The sequence below is a fragment of the Elgaria multicarinata genome, chromosome 6 (assembly GCF_023053635.1).
Source record: "Elgaria multicarinata webbii isolate HBS135686 ecotype San Diego chromosome 6, rElgMul1.1.pri, whole genome shotgun sequence".
In the NCBI taxonomy this organism is placed as follows: domain Eukaryota; kingdom Metazoa; phylum Chordata; class Lepidosauria; order Squamata; family Anguidae; genus Elgaria; species Elgaria multicarinata.
In genome coordinates, this window is record NC_086176.1 from 55782737 (window position 1) to 55803139 (window position 20403).

Here is a 20403-nt window from a genome sequence, read left to right on the forward strand (position 1 = left end):
TCAAACAGATCTTAAGATTTCACTGTTCAGATTTCGTCGGAAGTTGATGATTTATTTGATGTGATTTATTTTCAAAATGTATAGGCTGTTTTTAACAGGAAACCCCTTACTATACAAATATGTACACAGAGGGAGAGAGAGGCCACAAAAGCACATATAATTATATCAACACAAGGTTGCTTTGGCTTGGATCCTAAGATAATGTTCACTTCAGTTTCCTGTCCCCTCATCCCCCTCCAGCCATTTGTGTACCCCCAAGTCTCTCTGGAGGGGGTGGGACTTGCCAATTCACAGCTTGTTTTAAGTTCCATAAAATTGTTACATTTTACTTTATTGTGATTATAATTACAGTTTTACTCCAGGGAGAGGCACTTGAGGGATTTTCTGTCTCAGCTGCCAAAATAACTTGGTGTTCTGTTCTGTCCCTATCATGTTGAGGACTGAGCATTGTTGGGCCTGAGTTACAGGATTCCACAATGGATTGCGTCTGTACAGAGTTTTCAGCAAGCCAGGTTTCCCAGAAAGGCAAGAAGAAGAAGAAGAAGAGGATAGCACAACGAAGAGCCCAGAGTGATGCTGGGGCTAGAAGCTTGACAAGCTTGTCTGTATGTTGCTCCAACAAGGAGCAGATCAGCCATGAGCTTTAAGTAGGAGTTTTCCTTGAAGTCTCAGGGTATGATGTTTGGGTTCATTTAGGCTACTTTGCCCCAGCTCCACGCTGACTATGGCCTTTTATCTTAAAGGGGCCCTAGGGTTGGAGAACAGCATGGAGACTAACAGTGGAGATATTTTTGCCTGAATGTGAATGGTAATCTCAGTAATGCTTACTGCTTCAACATTTCTATTTAAAATTCCATTCAGACCTTACTGGTCTGTGTAGAGGAGCATTTCACAGTACCCTCTCTAACTATATGCAAAAATCTGAGTGCTACTAAACAAAGTTTTTTTTTTTTTAGACTTTTGTCAGTTTTATTTAAACCACTGTAAAAATAATAAATGGGAAGGCACCAATATATAAATAAAATGGATGTTAACACTCACATTTTGCTCATAACTTTTGAAGGAGAAAAATAATTCAGTTAAGGCTTTTACCTTACTTATAGTTCAACAAGTACATATACTGGATGCATAACATACAAAACAGCAGTTTTCTTAATTCTCACTGCAGCAACCCCTGTGCTGATCAACGAATTGCTTTTGATATCTCGTATACAGGGAATGGCTTTATTTTGGTGAGGTAGAAGCTTCTGCAGTAGATTCAAAGAACTGTATATGCGTGTGGTTCTGGCATGCACAGATTTCAGGGTAATGACAAATGTGTGAGTGAGTGTGTGTGTTGATCTGACGTGTTGATAGAGCTCTGGCAATTGGATGGCATAGAAATGCAATAAATAAATAAGTACACAAAGACATCAACGTTTTCACCACAGCAAACCGACCAAAAATAAACCTTAAGTTAAAAGAATAGATGTGCCAACAATAAATTCCCAATTATAAGCAGCAAAATAAAACAGCATCTAAATTAATATTTCCAGCTTGGTTAAGTCTGGGTCTAAAAAGTATCACCAGGCTTCCTCACTACAAGAGCCAATACAAAATCTACAGCCCGCTTGCAACCCAAAATACATGCACTGAAATACTGGAAAATTATATGGACCTCGTTTAGTATACTAATTCTGTAATTTGTAATACATGTAAAGTTACTCATATAAGGCATATTTAGTGATGATGAGCATCATTAAATATGTATGTATAGCATCTGATCAACATATTCCTGTCCATTATGAAAAGATACCTGCCTTTATCAAAGACAGTGATAATGAAAGATAATTGGCTTCCCTTCAGACCTAGGCTGGATGCTAACGTTCAGCAATTAACTTTGCAAATCAGGTATTGCACTTCTTCTTCTTCTTCTTCTTCTTCTTCTTCTTCTTCTTCTTCTTCTTCTTCTTCTTCTTCTTCTTCTTCTCTAAGATGGTTTTTAATGGATTTTAATATGCATCTCCCTCATTTACATCTACTTTAAATATATCGCATCTCAGAAATGTTATTGTGTCTCAACAATAAGTGCCAGACTACTTACAGCGTTACCTGCAATCCTATGCATACCTACTCAGAAGAAAGTCCCACTAAGTTCAATGAGGTTTTCTTTCAGGTAAGTGTGTGTATAGGGGGCTGGCTAAATGTGGTCAAAGCCCTGTGGTGGCTGTGAATCTGCGCTGCATCAGTTATATGACACAGCTACAGATTCTCAGATGGGGCTTTCCTGCGAAGCTGCGCAGAAAAAAAGTTGGGGACTTTTTTGGTGGGAGCGAGGTCACCCTGGCTCTTCTGCCATCTGACCTTGCTCTGTGGCTTATCTGGGGGGTGGCCCTGGTGGAAGAAAATCAGGGATTGGTCGCCAGAATCCAGGAAGAGGGTGGGGATGGCTCCAGTACCTGGATGACTGCCAGAAACCCACAATCTGTCCTTGGTGTTGGGATTACCTGATGCCACCCCAAGTAAGTGAACCTGCAGGATTTGGGGGCAAGGCATCACCAACTCGGCACAATGAAGACACCCCCCTAGGTTACAGCCATATTTCTTAAAAGTTACATATTCCAGCATTACTCTGCAGGTTGGTAAAGTTACTTGATCATTTACTTTATTTGTTGATTATTAGATTTGTTTTTAACCATTTTTTTAATTAAAAAAACAAGCAACCTACATTCACATCAGGACCACTGAAATCAGCAGGATGTATGCACATCTAACTGGGTGCAGTTTTGGAGGCAAAATGTTTAAAATATCTCTAGCTTGACATATTTGTACAAAAAGAAAGAACAAAAGCAGAGTGTAAACTTTTTTAAAAAAATAATATTTGGGGGCTGGTATCTAAGCTATTTCCCCCCACACACTCCATATTTGCAAAAAAAAAAAAAAAAAAGATAAGGGAAAAAAAAGATGTACTATGTCTGTGTGCATTTTCGGCGAAACTCTTTGTCCCTAGATCAGAGCTAATTATAGGCAACTAGTCACAACATAAAAATGGGTTGTCTTGGATGGAAACACACATTGCCATTTTTATCAAAAGGCACATCCAGTTCAATGGGATCTATATAAGCACTGTGATGTGGATGGAGATATACATCCAAATGTGAATCCACTTCCATATTGGCAATGAGTGTGGAAGGCTGGTTCCACAAATAGATTGCTATTGTTGGAGTACGGCATTCGCCCCTGCGTATCATATGAACTAGTACCTTGTATTGCACAAAGCATTCTAGAGGCCTGACCAGAAAATCCTAGAATATAGCTTTTTGTTTACCCCTACTATAGAATTGTTGGGAGCTATGGCATTATAAATTTATGAAAAACTGTCTAGTTGCTCCCCCTTATTAGCATTGACCCTTATTGGTTAATAATAAAACTAATCAGTATGCATTGGAAACAAATGGCGGTTTTCTTGGAAAAGTAGAAAGCAGAGAGTGTCGAAACTATATAAAACAATGCTTCCATTTCACAGGCTCAATGAGCTCGAAGAACCAGAAGAGTAGTCACATTCAATTTTCTCTTCCCCAATTTGTCCTATGCCTAGATCATCTGCACACCACACCCTTCCTCCAGTGACAAAAAAAATACCAAGGTAGGCAAGCAAGAAACGATTCAAAATTGTTATGGACTGATACAAGCTGTATCATTCTTTGTGCTTTTCTTTAAAACACCCACCAACACATACACACATACAAAATATTCAACACAGATGATAAGAGAACATCACCATTTCAGAGAAATGTTGATAGCCTTGATGCAATTTACTTAGCAGACCAACTAAAGTCAATGGAACAGCAGCCCATGAATCCCTAGAGTTAATATCTAGGAAACGGTGTTACATTATTACACTATCTTGTTAACATGCTCGTGAGTACATCTTTCCTCGAAAATGGTTAGGAAAGAGAGAGAGAACACTTTTATTTTAGCATTTCCTCATATATATGCATGGGGAATACAACTCTCATTCGTCACAAACCAATATCAAATTCCAAATCTATTTGACAAAGTTTTTCAAAAACAAGAAAATATGACCAAAACAACCAGCACCTTTTAGAAAATGGCCACATTTTTTGTACTGTGATTATATCGATTCAGCATGGTGGACTGGAGAGGGTGCAATCATGAATGCTTATTTGACTTTGCGTCATATTGCATTCTCTTCCATTCTGTCACTGATAAAGAGTTTACCATCTTCTGGACAGAATTTATATCTTTCTGATAAATTACTTTATTCTTTTCTCACATGTAAAATTACAGCAGCTTTGATGGTTAATAATGAACATAATTTTGTGCATAATGAATACACTGCAAGGCACGCCAGTCTAACCACGATGAAAGAGCCTCTAATATTCAATATTGGCATGACATATCTAACCTTTTTAGTTTGCATTGTCAATGTACGGCTTTCACATCATCCCTAAAGTATAAACATCTTTTTAATGTGAGAACTGCACTTCTACTCTCATGTTTGTTAATTTACACTTACTGCTGAAATTTCAGAAAGACTTAATGAAGTCCATTTATGACTTAAGAAGGATCATGTTTAAGTGTTTAGAATTAGCAGATGACCAATGCAAACATTTCCGTCCATCCACTTGGGGCCACAGCTCTTAGCCAGCTAGTAAATTGTGTTTTAATAGGTCTTCATTGCATGACTTAGATTTGACCTGACATTGTATATGTCACTAGACTATATGGTGCCATATTTGTATATTTCTTGTTTACTTTTCAGTCCTTAAGGGTCCGTGTAATAATCACTAAAGCTCCTCTATTGATGTTGTCTTCTGTTTGCCTATAGTGGCATCCATCGCCCTTTTGAAGTACAGCTGCGAACCAAACTGCTACATATCAATTCGCAAGCTTAGAATATACAGTAACCATAGATAATAAAACCAGAAGTCAACTTATCAAGGGCTACCACCCTACCATTTATCTACCAGCAATAGTATTTTAATCTCACAATACAAATATTTGGCAAGTTTCCAGTGTTGGATAAATTTTGTGGGCAACATTTTCTTAACCAGAATATTAATAAGATAATGACAGAGAGCAGCTACTCTAAGATTCAACGTCAACTTAAATGGCTCTTTCATTGTCAAGTAGCACATACTATGTTCTGGAAGGTAGCAATGAAGATCTTATTTCACTTTACATGCCATGGTCCACTTGATAAAAAACCCATAGTCCTTGAACTAAACCACCTGTTGTAATTACCATCATTATACAATCACAATGTCTCTCGCATCTGCCAAAAGCACCCTTTTAAAAACAGATATTTAACAAGATATTTAAAATGAAATAATAGCCAATGGAACTTGAACTAAGTGAGGATTCAAGGTTTGCTCACTGTTGCACTACTTGGAACACTGTAAATCCAAACCCACCCACCCCTTTAAAACCACCAAGCCTATTTTTTTTATCAATAAATTAAAATGTACCTTACTTCTGCTTTACCATTTATGATACAGCAGATTAATGTAGCTAAAACATCTTTTCAGTTAGGGGACTAAGCCTTTATTGTCAGCAGCATAATTCTTGAACCAGGTAGCTGAGCACACATTGAAAACTCTCATTGCTACAAAATAAAGCTCACCTTTAAGCCTTACGTTCACCTGGTCAGAATCTACCTTAAGAGCACTGAAATGTGTCTTAGCCATATTGACCTAGAAATACATAAGGTTTTTTGCTCTGTACCTAAACTATCTGTGTACAGAAAAAAAAACTGTTAAAGTGGCTTAAAGGTTGTTATGTAAAACAAGACTGCATTTTGTCTGCACCGCTTGGAGAAAGAATATTTGTGTTTGCCAAATAAGACAAATTCTTAAAGCTGTGCTTTTGCCCACCAGAGAACGAACACACACACACACACACACACACACACACACACACACACATCATTGGAGATATTTGAAGCTTGAAATATGGCGATGGATAAACACAGTTTCATCACACATAAAGGTGTTACTCTTACCTTGTATATTATAGGATGCACCAGACACAGTAGAAATAGGTACAAAATACATGCACTATTCCGGGGGGGATGGGGACCTAAGCCATTTGTTTTAGAAATATTCCTTTTCCACTGTTTTAAATCATATTAACTGATGAGCCAGCATACATGTTTCCTTAATTAAAACAAATTAACATGGATTTCTGACATTGCCTTTTTATACTTAACAGTCTTCATAAGACTCTCAGAAATGAAATGCTCAAATAGAAATCTTTCTAGCCAGCTGCTGAAATGGAAAGATTGTTTCCATTGATTAGAGAATGGGAAAGAAAGCAGACCAACCTTCACAATGTACGTCACTCCAGGTCCCAAGATCTTCTCATTTGAATGCAGCCACCCTTGGGAGACTTTGTTGGCAATACTGTTACCTTGATTCCAGTCTTCCCCTCCCAGGTGCATTTCCTCCGACCATGTTTTTTTGCCTGTGTTCATCTTGCTCTTGTCCTGCTGAGAAGACGGAGTGGCAGAGACAAGGTTACATATGTTGTCTGAAGCCTCTGCTGCTGAGCTCCCCTGCAACTTGGAGACAGCAAGCTCCTTCACTGCAGAGGAGAGGTTCTTGATCGCCAAAAGGCTGCCTGGGTGGGAAAGTTTCAAGTGGGACACTTTATGCATGAGAGTGCAAAGGGTGGTGGGTCCATCTTGGTCCTTCTGAAGAATCTCGGGCGAGACCAGGTACGGTGATGGCGTTGGAGTTGTACCAATTGATGAGACCTTGTTGTTCATGGAAAAATTATGGATCAGATCATCAACCGATGTCACCGAATCATTCCTGAAGCGGTTATACTTGGTACGTTGACGCATGCCCTTCTATCTGGAACCTTGCATATGTTCTGGCAAATCAGGATACTCCTGTGCTAACATAGCAAGCGATTCAGAATATCATAGATGGGCACTATTTAAAAAATGGCTATGGGGGAAGATATTTTTTTTAAGAAAAGAAATTCAAAGGAATTTTGCTTAAGGTTCCATGGTTAGGCTAGGTGAAGCGACAGTTTTCTGTGGAAGAGAAAGATCCCAGTCCTGCTCAGCGCTGCCAAGTCTCTCACAGCAAAAGCATGACTCACACAAATGAGAAGGACCCTTTTCAACAAAAGGCTCAGTGAACGCTGCAAATCACTTCCTGTAGGGGGGAAAAATCCACCCACTTACAGCACACCACCACCAATCAATTCTCAAATTTCCTTTTCCTATCTTAAACAGATATTTAATTCACAGGGTTTTTTTTCTATCTTTTTTTTCAGCCATAGGTGAGTGCCTGCAATAGCTGTAAGTAACTGCGCTAACTTCACACACACACACACACACACACACACACACACACACACTACTATTTCTATCCTAATCCTTTGATTCTATAAAATCTGCCATGGGTAGGCAGGAAGAATACAGTAACAATTTAATGAATAAATCCAGACAAGACCCATCATACAAATACCTTTCAGATAACCAAAATGCACAGGAGCATTATAAAATCCAATGTGGGGTGAGAAAACGATACAGTAAAGAATCTAGTATTTATTTAAAGAAAATTGAACGTCCATTCAAATAGCGCTTTTCACTGCAAAGCTGTTCCTCATCAAAATCACCACATTACAGTTTTGCTTTGAAATTCATGATGCCCATGTATGTCTCCTTTATCCACTGCCAAAGTTTTTTTTTTCTAATGCTGCATTCCATGAGGAACTTATGGCTGGTGAGTGTGGGGAGCAAACTTGTTTGATATATGGCAATGGTTAGAAGCTCCTGAAACCACATCCCTTTCACTCCAACAATCCACAGCAAAAGAGATCTTAACTTGAAGACTCAATTCTTGATTTAAATCTTGAAATCTAAGAAATGCAAGAGAGCTATTAAAAGCACTAGAGGCACTGTGCTGATGTCTAAGATTCAAAAATGAAAATAAATCCACTAATAAATACTTCAGTTCACAATAATCATAAAATACACTAACAATTTCTGATCTAAAGATGTAGCAACTAACATACAAACAAATAAAAATAGATAATACATCACCTATTTGTTGCAAGCATGCAAAATTCGTTATTTGCCTAGAAATCCAATCCTAATGATACTGAATGACTGAGGTCGATGTACACTGCAAATTATGAATTTGAGTAACTATACTATGAGAAGACAGATTAAGAATAATGGTACTGCAACTTTTTAAAAAAGCAAATAAAACTGCAATATACAAGTCAATAAATTTTCTGGAGGGTATCCCAGACTTCTCCCCCACTACTAAAAGCTGAAGTATAAAAAAGCAATCACACAATAGCATCTTTCATTTCAGGTATTTAATGAGAAGAACTGTTGACATATAAATGAAGGCAGCACCTCTGATCCCAGTAGTGATGAATGAAAATGTCCTATTCATTGTAAAAGCGGGTTTCTAGTGATCTGCAGAATAGCCTTTCATCACACTGCGAACCTGCTACAGCGTCCACGCTGCATTCATTTTTTCCTTCCTCCTGCTACCCTAGCAACAGCAAATATACATAGTATAGATCATTTCTGTTCTTGTGTTCAATAATAAGCCAAAATCTCTGTCATTCAGAAATGATTCCCTGCATTAGAAGTTGATTAAAAAAAAAAAAAGAACAGAAAAAATGTGAATGGAATTCTGTATATGTGAATGAAAGAGCTGGCTAACATACCAGCATTTCTGTGAATGAAGCAGGGCCTTGCAGCCTCTGCCAGGCAATCCCTTGGATGCTAACTATCTGAACCAATAAGATGCAGCCTGGATGACTCATTCAACAAAGGCTTGCTAAATAGTGGAAGATTCCATTTCACACACAGGTGGGTTTTATATATGCACAGAAACTACCAAAGATAAATACAGAGTCTCCAAAGCAAGTGTGTGTGTGTGTGTGTGTGTGTGTGTGTGTGTGTGTGTGTGTGTGTGTGTGTGTGTGTGTGTGTTTGAGCTGTTTGAATGATGATGCATTTCAACCCCCAAATATTCATTGAGTTGGTTTATGCATACTGAGGATAGGAACATGCGCATACATAACTTGATGCTTGTGAATTCACATGGGCAGGTACATTGGGCCCAATCCAGGGTTTACAAGCCGCATGGCTTCTATGCTGGGCCTTTTTCATTTAGAAGCAGTCAGGGCTGGTGGCTCTGATGTCAGTGGAGTGGTGAATCTGCTCTGGGTTTCAGAGCATCATTAGACAAGTGGATTTTCGTGATTCTCTATTGTCGCTATGGCCTCCTGCTGTTGTCCCACAATAGCAACAGTCTCTTTACACGGGGAGAGAAAGAGGAAGCAGCAAACGACCACGTTGCCCATTCAGGGGGCGTTTATATTGCTCCACCTTTCCTGCACACAGCAGGAAATGGTGGCACATTCCATTTAAAAAACAAAAGTCAGATTAAAAGGGGTCTATTTTGCAATGGAAAAATGAGCAGAAGGAGCGGGAGACACATGGGAGGCGGACGTCGACATCTAAAGGACACACAAACGTCCATAAGCGGGCAGTAGCGAGCGTGCGATAAAACACTTGTCTGATGACGCTCTCAGTCAGAACCAGTCAAAACTCTTCAAGGTGTGAAGCGCTTTGAGTGCTGACTGTGAGTTCTGATTGTGAAGTACCTTGGATAGCACCTTGGATGGCTCCTTTGGAGTTCTGACAGGTTCTTGCTGAAACCTGGAGCAGACTCACTGCCCCACTGACATTGGAGCCATCAGCCTTCACTATTTAGAATAGATTAACTAAAAATGTAGTTCTGCATTTAGAACTACATTTTCTACATTTAGAAAAATGTAGTTCTAAAAATGTAGTTTTTAGTTTAGTAAAATGGTTACTAAGGGGGGGGGACACAATCAAGAGTTATGAATTATGCCTAATGTGGAGAAGGCAGATAGAGAGACCTCTCTCTCTCTCTCTCTTTCTCATAATACTAGGACCCAGGTCATCCTATGAAGCTGATTGGTGGGAGATTTAAGACAGACAAAAGGACGTTCTTCACACAGCACATCTTTATCTTATGGATGCCACTGCCACAATGTGATAACGTCCACCAACTCAGGTGACTTTAAAAGGATTGGTGGAGGATAAGGCTATCAATGGGTATTAGTCAGAATGGCTATATGCTACCTCCGGAGCCCAAAGTGCTGTGTCTCTTAGTACTGGTTGTTGGGGAACAACAGCAGAAGAAGGGTATTGCCCTCACGTTCTGCTTGTGGGCTGCCCAAGTGGAAGCTGGTTGGTCACTGTTGTAATATAGAGCTCCATCAGATGAGCATTTTATTGCATGCTCGTTACTGGGCACTCACAGATTTTTGCGGGTCCCTCTCACAATGTCGTTCCCACCCCTTCTAGCCTTCTTCACGCGACAAAAAAACCCCAGTAAGTCTGAATTATTTTTAAAGACGGATGTTGCCTCTTTCTCCTGCTGTGTGCAGGAGAAGCAGTGGGATCAAAACGGCCCACTGAATGGGCCACGTGGAAGTTGTTTACAAAAGAGGAAGTAATGAGGGACAAACGTGCGGACAGAGAAGTGATGGTAAGCAAACACGATTTTTCCCTGTGTGATGATACTTATGTAGGAATAGTCATGGATGCATTCCCTCAACCTACCAGAGGGGTCAATAAAGAACACTACACACTGCGGTAAAGAAAATACTGAAAGGCTGAATAAAGAAGTTGTTACGAAGACAAGAACTGTGGGATACAGGAAGCTGGACTAGATGAACTTCTGATTTGATCCACCAAAGTTCTTATGCATTATATTTGCACACAGTATGGTACAAAGGTTCCACATATGCCCTGTTTTCTCAGGGAAAATATGGGTTGAGGTCATATTCAGTCTGCTCCTTTACTGGCTTCCACTATATGGAGGCACCTAACGACTGCATGCATCCCCCTGATCCAGCCCCCAGAAACAAAGCATGTGTGGATCCTCTTCTCCTGCCATTTCAAACACCGTTTCTAACAGCAAGGCAAGGAATGGGCCATGTAGATGGGCACACGTGAGCTCATTGAGTACATATGGGGAAGAAAGCCTTTGCAAGGGGGTGTCTGAGATTGCAACTGAATGAATTAGGGATACCTGCAGTCCCACAGGGGTCATGACCTGCCAGGCCATATTTTAGGAGCTAGAGGAGAGCAGGAAGGGACTGGTGGTTAAGAATATAAGAGGAGCCCTGGTGAATCAGACTAAGGATTTATCTAGCCCAGCATTCTGTTCACACAGTGGCCAGTCAATTGCTCATGGGAAGCCCACAAGTAGAACATGAGTGCAATAGCATCCTCTCTCTCAAGTTACTAATAGAGTATGATAGTTGCTGTCATGACTAGTAGCCATGAATAGCATTATCCTCCATGAATTTGTCTAATCCCCTTTTAAAGCCATCCAAATTAGTGACCATCGCCACATCTTGTGGTAGTGAATTCCATAGTTTAACTCTGCTGTGTGAGAAGAAGTGCCTCCTTTTACCTGTCCTGAATCTCCTACCGATCAGCTTCATGGGATGACCCCACTGGATTCTAGTATTAGAAGAAAGGGAGAAAAACCCCTCCCTGTCCGCTTTCTCCACACAGTGCATAATGTTGTACACCTTTATCACATGTCTCCCTACACTCCCCTTTTTTCTAAGCTAAACAGTTCCAGATGTTGTAACCTTTCCACACAGAGTACTTGCTCCAGGCGCTGGATCATTTTAGTTGCTCCCTTCTGAACCTTCTGGTTGGGAACACAAGGGCTGCACTGGATCCTGTAGCTGCATGCTGGAAGCAATAGTACTTGGACAAGGACAAGAGATAATGTCTGCTGCCCCTGGGTAGGGGGGAGAGCAAAAAGAGTTGATGCCACCTGGGGCAGGTACCAACCACCACTATCCTCCCTGCCACCACCTGACACAATAAGGTCTCTTAAGCACAGCACCGGCAGAGGGCTTCAATGGCAGTTGCCATCTTTGAATTCAAAAAAAAGGAAGGCAGTAGTTGAATGATCTGATATATACAGAGTGCCCAAAGCATACAACTACGAGGTATACATTCAGGGATGGATAGTGATAATTAACCTTGTTTATTCACAGATAAAACTGATGCATCCACCTGCACGGTCATCAATGGCAAACTACTGGTTGCTTAACAAAACTGTACATGAAAATTACTCCTGATGCAATCATATACACCTTTTTACAATAAATAATTTCTAATGCATGATATACATCAATCAAAACCACAGTCACAGTTTATAGACACAAAACAGTGCTGGTGATGACATCAGTATAGTAACCGTGTAAACTAAGTTTATAATATGAGGTTATGTTTATTGTTTTCTTGTTCTTATCAGCATTGTAAACTTTATTAACAGGCCTCCGATTTGTTTGTCCTGTTTGTGCAGTAGCTTCTTTGGAAAACAACAACGTTATCTTACCAGCCGGTATGCCTTGAGCTTGGAGTAACACGAATAGCAGCTGAAGGGGAGAGGCTTTATGAAAATGATGTTTGAAGCATTCATATGATTTTATAGTTACTACTTTGGTTATTCAACACTGGCTAGCATTGGTTCATTTTTGTGTGAATTACATAGACAAGTGGCAGTCTTCTCCTTTAGCATTTCCATCATCATCATCATCATCATCATCATCATCATCATCATCACTTTTAAACAGTCACAAATACGTTATTTATCATAATGTTTTGGGATGTTAAATGCTCAAATTAATTTAAATAAATATAAATACTACTTTATAGTGTTTTATGTTGTATGATGATGTACTGTGGACAGTTTCAGTGAATGCGGGGGAGAAAAAGAGAGGAGAGAAACCCAGCAAGGGTAAGGAAACAATTTAATATGAAGAAATGCAGTAGGAGGTCCAGAGCATTTCTGGTTTGTTGGGGGTGAGGGATCAATACTTCCAGGCTAACACAATTTATTCAATTCTGTCAGAAGATACCATCTCTTTTTTATTTTATTTATTTGCCCCCTCTCAGACTGACTGATGATGTCAACAACTTTAAAGGCTCCTAGTGAGATTATATCAAAAGTGGAATATAAATGTAAAAAATAATAATTAAAGAATACGAGAGAATTGTAAACATGAGGAAAAGAGAAAGTGAGATTTCTTTTTCTGGTAAACTTGCTGGCTTTATTCGAACTGCAATGGGGTGGGGGAAACGCTCATTAACAAACAATATATATTTTCAAGAGCTTGTATCAGCATACTATTAACAACAGGCTTTGTGCACATCTACAGTGTTGTGTTTTGTTCTGTCTGAAGCACCGGGCTGGTTACTGTTAGAGTCCTTTCCTCTTTTCCTCTTTATGCAGTTCATTTCAGCCCTGGATGCTGCAGTCTCCCATTGTGGTTCAGGTCACGTAGCACTGAATGAACCAGATTGCATGAATAATGTGCTCTTTATTCAGTGATTGGATAAAAATGCATGCCTTCCACACCTACGTACATCCAATCTCCACTGCTTCCTGTGTGCTTGTTCTTCCTGAAGCTTTAATTATTTACCCTCAAAGAGAAGTTGACAGTTGCAAGTAGTCACGACTCAGCAGATTAACCCTCCAGGTGCCAGGCTTCATTTTCATACCACGCAGGCTCAAAACGCCTCATTGAATCAAAACGCTAGTGGTTTATTAAGTGACAAACCGTCTCATTAAAAATAAAACAGTGCTAGCCCAAGTGTGTGTGTGTGTGTGTTTAAAGAGAACTAACCACTTGCCTTTGATTGCATGTAAATCAATGTAATGTTCTTGCTCATTTTAATTTTTAGACTTGAAACACTGATGCTGATTGTATGGAATGAATAAGTATTTTGAAAAGTGAACTTGAATTTGATGGTTCATGTGCTGCTCTGCATTGTCAGAATCTGTGTTTCCCCAGGAGAGATGGCTTTTTACCAGAAGGAAAGCAAACCAATCAGAGAACAGGACAGGAGAACATAGAGAATGAGTCTGATGGGGTTAAAGAAATAGTGCAGATTTGGACCAACTTTATTTCATGAGAAGAGCCCATATTAGTTACCGACAGAAGTATAGTAACTTCTGAACATTCCTTCATTGAAAGGGCTATCAACTGATTTCTTCTTCGTCCTCTTGACTTTTTATACTTATACCAAGGGAATTCTATTTTCGAGACGCTTTCAGGGGCTGCATACTATGGTGGGTGGAGTGAAGCTGAAAGGATGGGGGCAAAGGCCAAAGAGGTGGGGCCAAAAATATTCCCATCTTTTGGCTTAACACTCTTACTGCCAGTAACTAAGAACATCTCTACATTAAGGGGGGAAACTGCATCTTACCAGGATTTCTTCTTCTGGGATGTTTACTATGGATTTAGACTGTGACCTACGGCGACCATGTAATTTGTAATTTAAAACTTCCCCTCTTGGCAATGCACCATAAAGTTCAGTCAAACACTGCCATCTAATGGCTGCATTATAGTTCAATGTTGACTTTACACATATCCCACGATAATTTTAAATAGAGCATTATCTGTGATCTTTAAAAAAAGCGAGATTACCGGATGAAAGTGCGGGAGACATCATGGAGGTTGAGGTCATTATGGAAAAGACCTACAAACTTCTGGGAGTGGCCAATCATGAGTATGCAATAAATTGCTCAAGTAGAGGTGTGAGGGGGAAAGGCGGTGGGGCCAGGGGAAGGGGGAACCTCAGGGGAGGAACCTCAGGGACCCACATTGAGACCTGAGGTTCTGCACCCCTGGCTTACACTTTCATTATCTGATCATGGCAGAAAAGCCCTGCTGGATCAGACCTAAGGTCCATCTAGTTCAGCATCTTTTGTCTTACACTGACCAACCACATGCTTCCAGGAAACTCTCAACTAAGGTCTTCTCCCTGCTGTTCTCCTCAGCCCATGGTATTTAGTGGCATATCGCCTCTGAATCTGGGAGTTCATCATGACAAAAAGTCCATGTTAGACCCATCCTTTATGAATTGGTCTAATCGTTCTTCAGGGTGACTTTTTAAATTGTAAACTCTTGAATGCCTTGTCAGAAAGGTGATATGTAAATGCATTCTTTACATAAACCTGTTCTGGCTCTGCGGTTCAAGTATGCCTAGATTGTTTTGGTCTTCTAAGTGATTGGTACAAGTGGTCTCGGTAAAGAGCAGTTGAAGAAACTGGGGACTATGATTTTGAGAAGGCTAAAAAAAACACCTTCTGGTAATGTATGGAGGCAATCCCCAACTGCTTGGAGAGCAGAACAGGCTGCCATTAGGATGGTGGTGGCATTTTCTAGTATGAACAGATTGGGCTCAATTCTGCCTGTGACAATTTTGCATGAGACCCATATTTAGTCTGCCCTGTTCCCTTTTGAACCAGCATGTACAGATGCTGTTTTTAAATTACTAAAAATGAGCAATCTCCATAAAATTGTTAAACAAAAACAATACTGAGGGGAACAATACTGAGGGGATAGGGAGGTCCAAGGGATACCTTTTAAAATTGTAATAAATAAATAAAATAAATAGTGCAATGTGTCTTTTTCTAGGAAGTGCAGTGCTGCCATGCTGCAGGCTGAAATGGGGTCAGAACTGCCCCTGAAAGAGACAGTACATAATGATATACTATACTCAGGGGTATTGTGTGGGGAAAAGATGGCTGCCCCAGTGGGTACATGCCGACAGCTATCTTTTTTTATGTACAATATTCATGGGAGGAACAATATGTCATCAGATACCATTCTCCTCAGGCCATTACTGGCCCCATTTCAACTAGGGGTGTGATCCGCTCCGATTAGGAGCGTAGAAGCAGTAGCGGATTGGCCTGCTCCGCCTTACCCAGAGGCGGAGTAGGAGCGGACCGCGGACCCCCTAGAAGCAAGGCGAAGAGAAGCGGCCATTTTTCGGAGCTCCTAGTTCAGGCGGAGCGCTCCGGTCGCCATCTTGAAAACATTTCACCATAGGATTGCATTGCGGCAAATAATTGCGCATAACTACGTTCTTTTTGAAGCTATCGTTCTAGAAATTCTTGTGCTCAGAGAGTCGTGGATGGGGGTCATTTTGAGACCACTCTCACCTCTCTGCGTTGTCTGGGTCGCGTGCTATATTTTTGTGAAAATCGGGTCAACCGCGCGGCTCAAACGGCGTTTTCGGCTTTTCGCCCATAGGATTGCATTGAGGGAAAGACTCGGGCATAACTGGGTTGGTTTTTAAGCTATCGTTCTGAAAATTCTTGTGCACAGAGAGTCGTGGATGCGGGTCATTTTGAGACTACTCTCAACTTTCTGCGTTGTCCGGGTCGCGCGCTAGAAGTTTTTTAAAAATCGGCGGGAAAAATACCTTTTTCAAAGGGCTGAGGGGCAGAGTCAGCTCCCGGTCATGATGATCCCAAAGTTAGAGGAGGGCATAGGCAAAACAGGTAACTTGGGATTCTGGGAAACTTCTCTTTCTTCATCTGAACGGGCTTTTCCCCGTGTTTTTTAACACAGTAGCCCCACCAAATGCACAAACACAACCTGAAATCATATACTAAGCCAAGAATAAGAGATAGAAACACAGCACTGCTCCCCACCCTAACTTTGGGGAACAACTGAAAAGATGTGGTGCAAGGGGATGAGCTCCCCTAGGGCATCTCATTGTGGACGTGCCCCCACTCTCTCCTGCACTGGAAGGCCATTAGAGCCTTCCAAAGAGAGTAAAACGGTGGAGCAATGCCTATCATGAGTTGAAGTGAATGTTCACTTTTTAGTGGTGGAGCGATGCCTGTTATGAGTTGAAGTGAGCGTTTACTTCTTAATCTCAGAGCTGTTGGTGGCTGTCTTGAGTTGAACTGGCAGCTGCTTCCCCCTCCCCCGGGCACGTCCCCCTATTGCTGGTAAAAGATAGATATAGCCTTTTTTTAAAAAAAATCTTCTTGCTGTTTATTCAGCAACACTGCTGCTTTTAATTCCACCCCTCCTTTGTTTATTTATTGATTTATTCCATTTTATATGCATTACTGGCTTATCCTTGGCTCACTTCCTTATGCCCCCAGAAATGCCAGCTGCATGCCTGCCTGCCTTCCCTCCCTCCTCCCCTGCCCACCTCGCAGGGATGTTGTGTGTGGGGTGCCCGATTTTCAAAAATTCGCCAAAAATCAGGGGATGATGGGATTGCTTTGAAACTTGGCGTGCGTGTGTATATCCCCATGAGGTGTCATGGTGCCAAACATGAGGTTTCTTGAACAGAACTTGAACTTGAACAGAAAAAAAGTTGTATAATTTTTTAGCTTTCAATGCAAGCCTATGGGGGGGGGGAAACGGAGCTCCGGATCCGGATCCGGAGCTCCGGGCGGAGCGGAGTGGAAGTGGGCGGAGTGGGGGCGGGGCGGAGCGGCCCGATCCGGAAAATGGCGGATCTGCAAGTGAAGCGGAGCGGGGGGTCCATGCACACCCCTAATTTCAACCCATGCTGCAGCTGCTGTGCTTTAGAAAAAGAATACAAAATATTTTAAAAGGACAGCACGGACCACCTCATAGAATTTGGCATCAGTCTGGAATTCCAAATGGACCATGTTCCAATCTGCAAATCAGTAGCTGAGGATAAGGGTGAGTTCGCCCCCCAAATTTCTCAAGCATCCTTGCTTTTTTTGTTTTTGTTTCAAATTGGACTAACTACTTTGCATGTTTTGTTCAATCCTAAACTAGACCTTCAGGATGTGGCACAAAAGGTGTTTGGTAAACCCCTAGTTTGCCCCAGCATGTTCCACAGGGAGGAATTATGGAAGCTGCCTATTGGGTGCCAAGTAGGAACTGTCCCCAGGATGGGGACAAACTGCAAAGCAGAGAAATAAGAAACATGTCTCACTATTTTGGAGGTGCACATAACTTGTAAAGCCACTCTCAAGCATCCAGGCCATAGTTAGGAGCATAGGAAGATGCCTTACACTGAATCAGACAATCCATCTATCCATCCTTTCGGCACCAGGTCAAGACTTTTCTCCCAGCCATTTAACAGCATACGCTGAGTTTTTTAACTGACCCCAGAACAGTTGTTTTAAATGGATATTGTCTGTTTTTATGTTTTATGGTTTTAAACTTTGTATATTTGTTTTTAATGTTCACTGCCTTAATTTTTGTAAACCGCCCAGAGAGCTTCGGCTATGGAGTGCTATATAAATGTAAATAATAATAATAATTCTATCCATCCCAGGCAGTTCTGCAGGGATTCAGGCAGGATTCTTTCCTAGGAGATGCCAGGAACTGAACCTGGGACCTTATGCATGCAAAGTGTGTGCCCTACCACTGAGCTATGCCTCCCTCCCCAGCCATTGCAATATAATGGAATGTGTGCATTTATTGTCAGAGAACTGTGGTTTATCTGCCAGGACACTAACCTCAGCATAACTCTTTGCACTGTGCACCCACAACAGCTACTCACAGAGCCTGATTTAAGGGTCTTGCACTGTGCTTTGCTGCTGCTAATCTGTCCTTTTACACAGGAACAACTTCCAAATGCAGATAAGGCTTTAATATACTTATTGGACCCAACCTTAGCGACAAGATTGCCATGGAAACAGACGGTGAATATAAAAGGGGAGGTTGCAAGGTTTTTGTTTTGTTATTTAAAAAATGTAATATTGAAGGCTGAATTTGCAAAACAGGGAAAGCCAAAACTTGTATTCTTGTTGTCTTATTGCTTATTTCTGGTAAGGCAGTCTAAACAGCACGGTTCAGCAAAGATAGACTCAAATAGCCAGTGTGGAGAAATGGGAATGCTGTGAGCCAGCTCCTGGATTTTTTCCCCTCCGTCTGGAATGCTTTGAAACAGAACGCCCAGCAACTGCAGCTATTTCTTTTGACGCTGATTTCTTCGGATATTTACAACCACATGAGTTGCTTTTGGAAATTCACAGGGCTGTGCATGTGTCTGAGAGAAAATGTTCTATATGGAGGTAGAAAGGAATAGTTGTAACAAAATGCTGGAGGGCTTGGTTTGCTTTATTTATTTTTTAAAAAATGTACAAAACTGCTTGAAAGCCAACAGACATCTATTATGTTCAACCTTCATTCCCCTCCCCACCCACAGAATTTACCAGAGGCCAGTTTGAAGTCTGTTTTTAAAGATTTCTCCCCTGCCCGCCCCCGGTGCTTAATACACACAGGTGGAATGATCAGCTCTCATTAAGTAGAGAAAACAAATAAATTTTTGAAATTCTCACTAATTCCTTTGATGACATCCGGGACAATTTTATTTTGTAAACTCCTAGAGTCCAAGTAAACAGGGTTACATTTACATTGTAGACAGAGTTATAGAGTGTCATGTCTATATTTATTTGTTTGTTTTGCCAAGAAATTCTCTGCAGCCAACTACATTAAAGATCTCATATTTTACTAAACAGCAGTATTTCAAATGGCAGTATTTCTTAATTTGCAAAGTGCTCGGCAGAGCAATCCTACCGTGGGTGGCAGGGCAGAACCAAAGGCAGAGCTTCTACTATATCAAAAGCCCTACCAGCTTCGCGTACCAGCAAGGCAGAAGGGAGAGGAGAAGCAGCATTTTGCTGGCCTCGCTGGCCTGTTTTCTCCCCTCCTCTGAGTTTGCTCCCATTGATTGCAATGGATGGGAATTAATCTATGCCAGCTCCAGGGCTCACATAGATTTCCTGCTGGTTGGGGGAGGGAGGGGTGTCAGAGGAAAAGGAACCTTTCCAACTGCAACAGTAATGTAGACTTTGGAGTTAGGGTTAGAGCTTGCCAATCAACCAACCATGCAGAGTAGAGGGGCACGGTGGTTATATAGCTGAGAGGTGGGTAAAATGTGCTTCTCTATGAAATTCTCAGGTTCATCTGTATTGCAGTCTTTCTTCTTTCCGGGAGTTGGGGTAGAACATTGTATGAGGATTAGAGAGGATCCAGCAGGCTCTTTTGGATGTGGCATGTTCAAGCAGCAAGAACTCAATGAGAAAGCTAGAGAGGGTACTTAATATTGCCTTCCCCTACCCCGAACAGTACTATAGTCATGTGCTCCAAGTTCTGAGAATAAGCAGTGGCCAATAGCATGGCTGAGCTGGACTTTGACCCTCCTCTTCCCTTACGCAGAATGACATTGATATGGAAAGGCTCAAAGATGGCAACTGATATATACAGAGTGCCCAAAGCACACAACAAGATATACATTCAGGAATGGATTGTGATAATTAACCTTGTTTATTCACAGATATAACTGATGCGTCCACCTGCACAGTCATCAATGACAAACTACTGGTTGCCTAACAAAACTGTACATGAAAATTACTCCTGATGCAATCATATCCACCTTTTTACAATAAATAATTTCTAATGCATGATATACATAAATCAAAACTATAAAATCATATGAATGCTTCAAACATCATTTTCATAAAACCTTCCTTGTGAAATGCAAAATTTTTGACAATGTATTACCAG

General features: G+C 41.0%; 1 protein-coding gene across 1 annotated transcript in view; it reads right to left on the reverse strand.

Moving 5' to 3' along the window:
• The window catches only part of SHC3 (SHC adaptor protein 3), a 47536-nt gene extending 40605 nt beyond the window's left edge, over positions 1-6931 (reverse strand). Inside the window, exon 1 of the mRNA XM_063128585.1 lies at positions 6326-6931. Coding sequence (XP_062984655.1) covers positions 6326-6847 — 522 coding nt within the window. The 5' untranslated portion in view covers positions 6848-6931. The remainder of the gene's footprint in view (positions 1-6325) is intronic.
• Positions 6932-20403: the final 13472 nt, after the last annotated feature.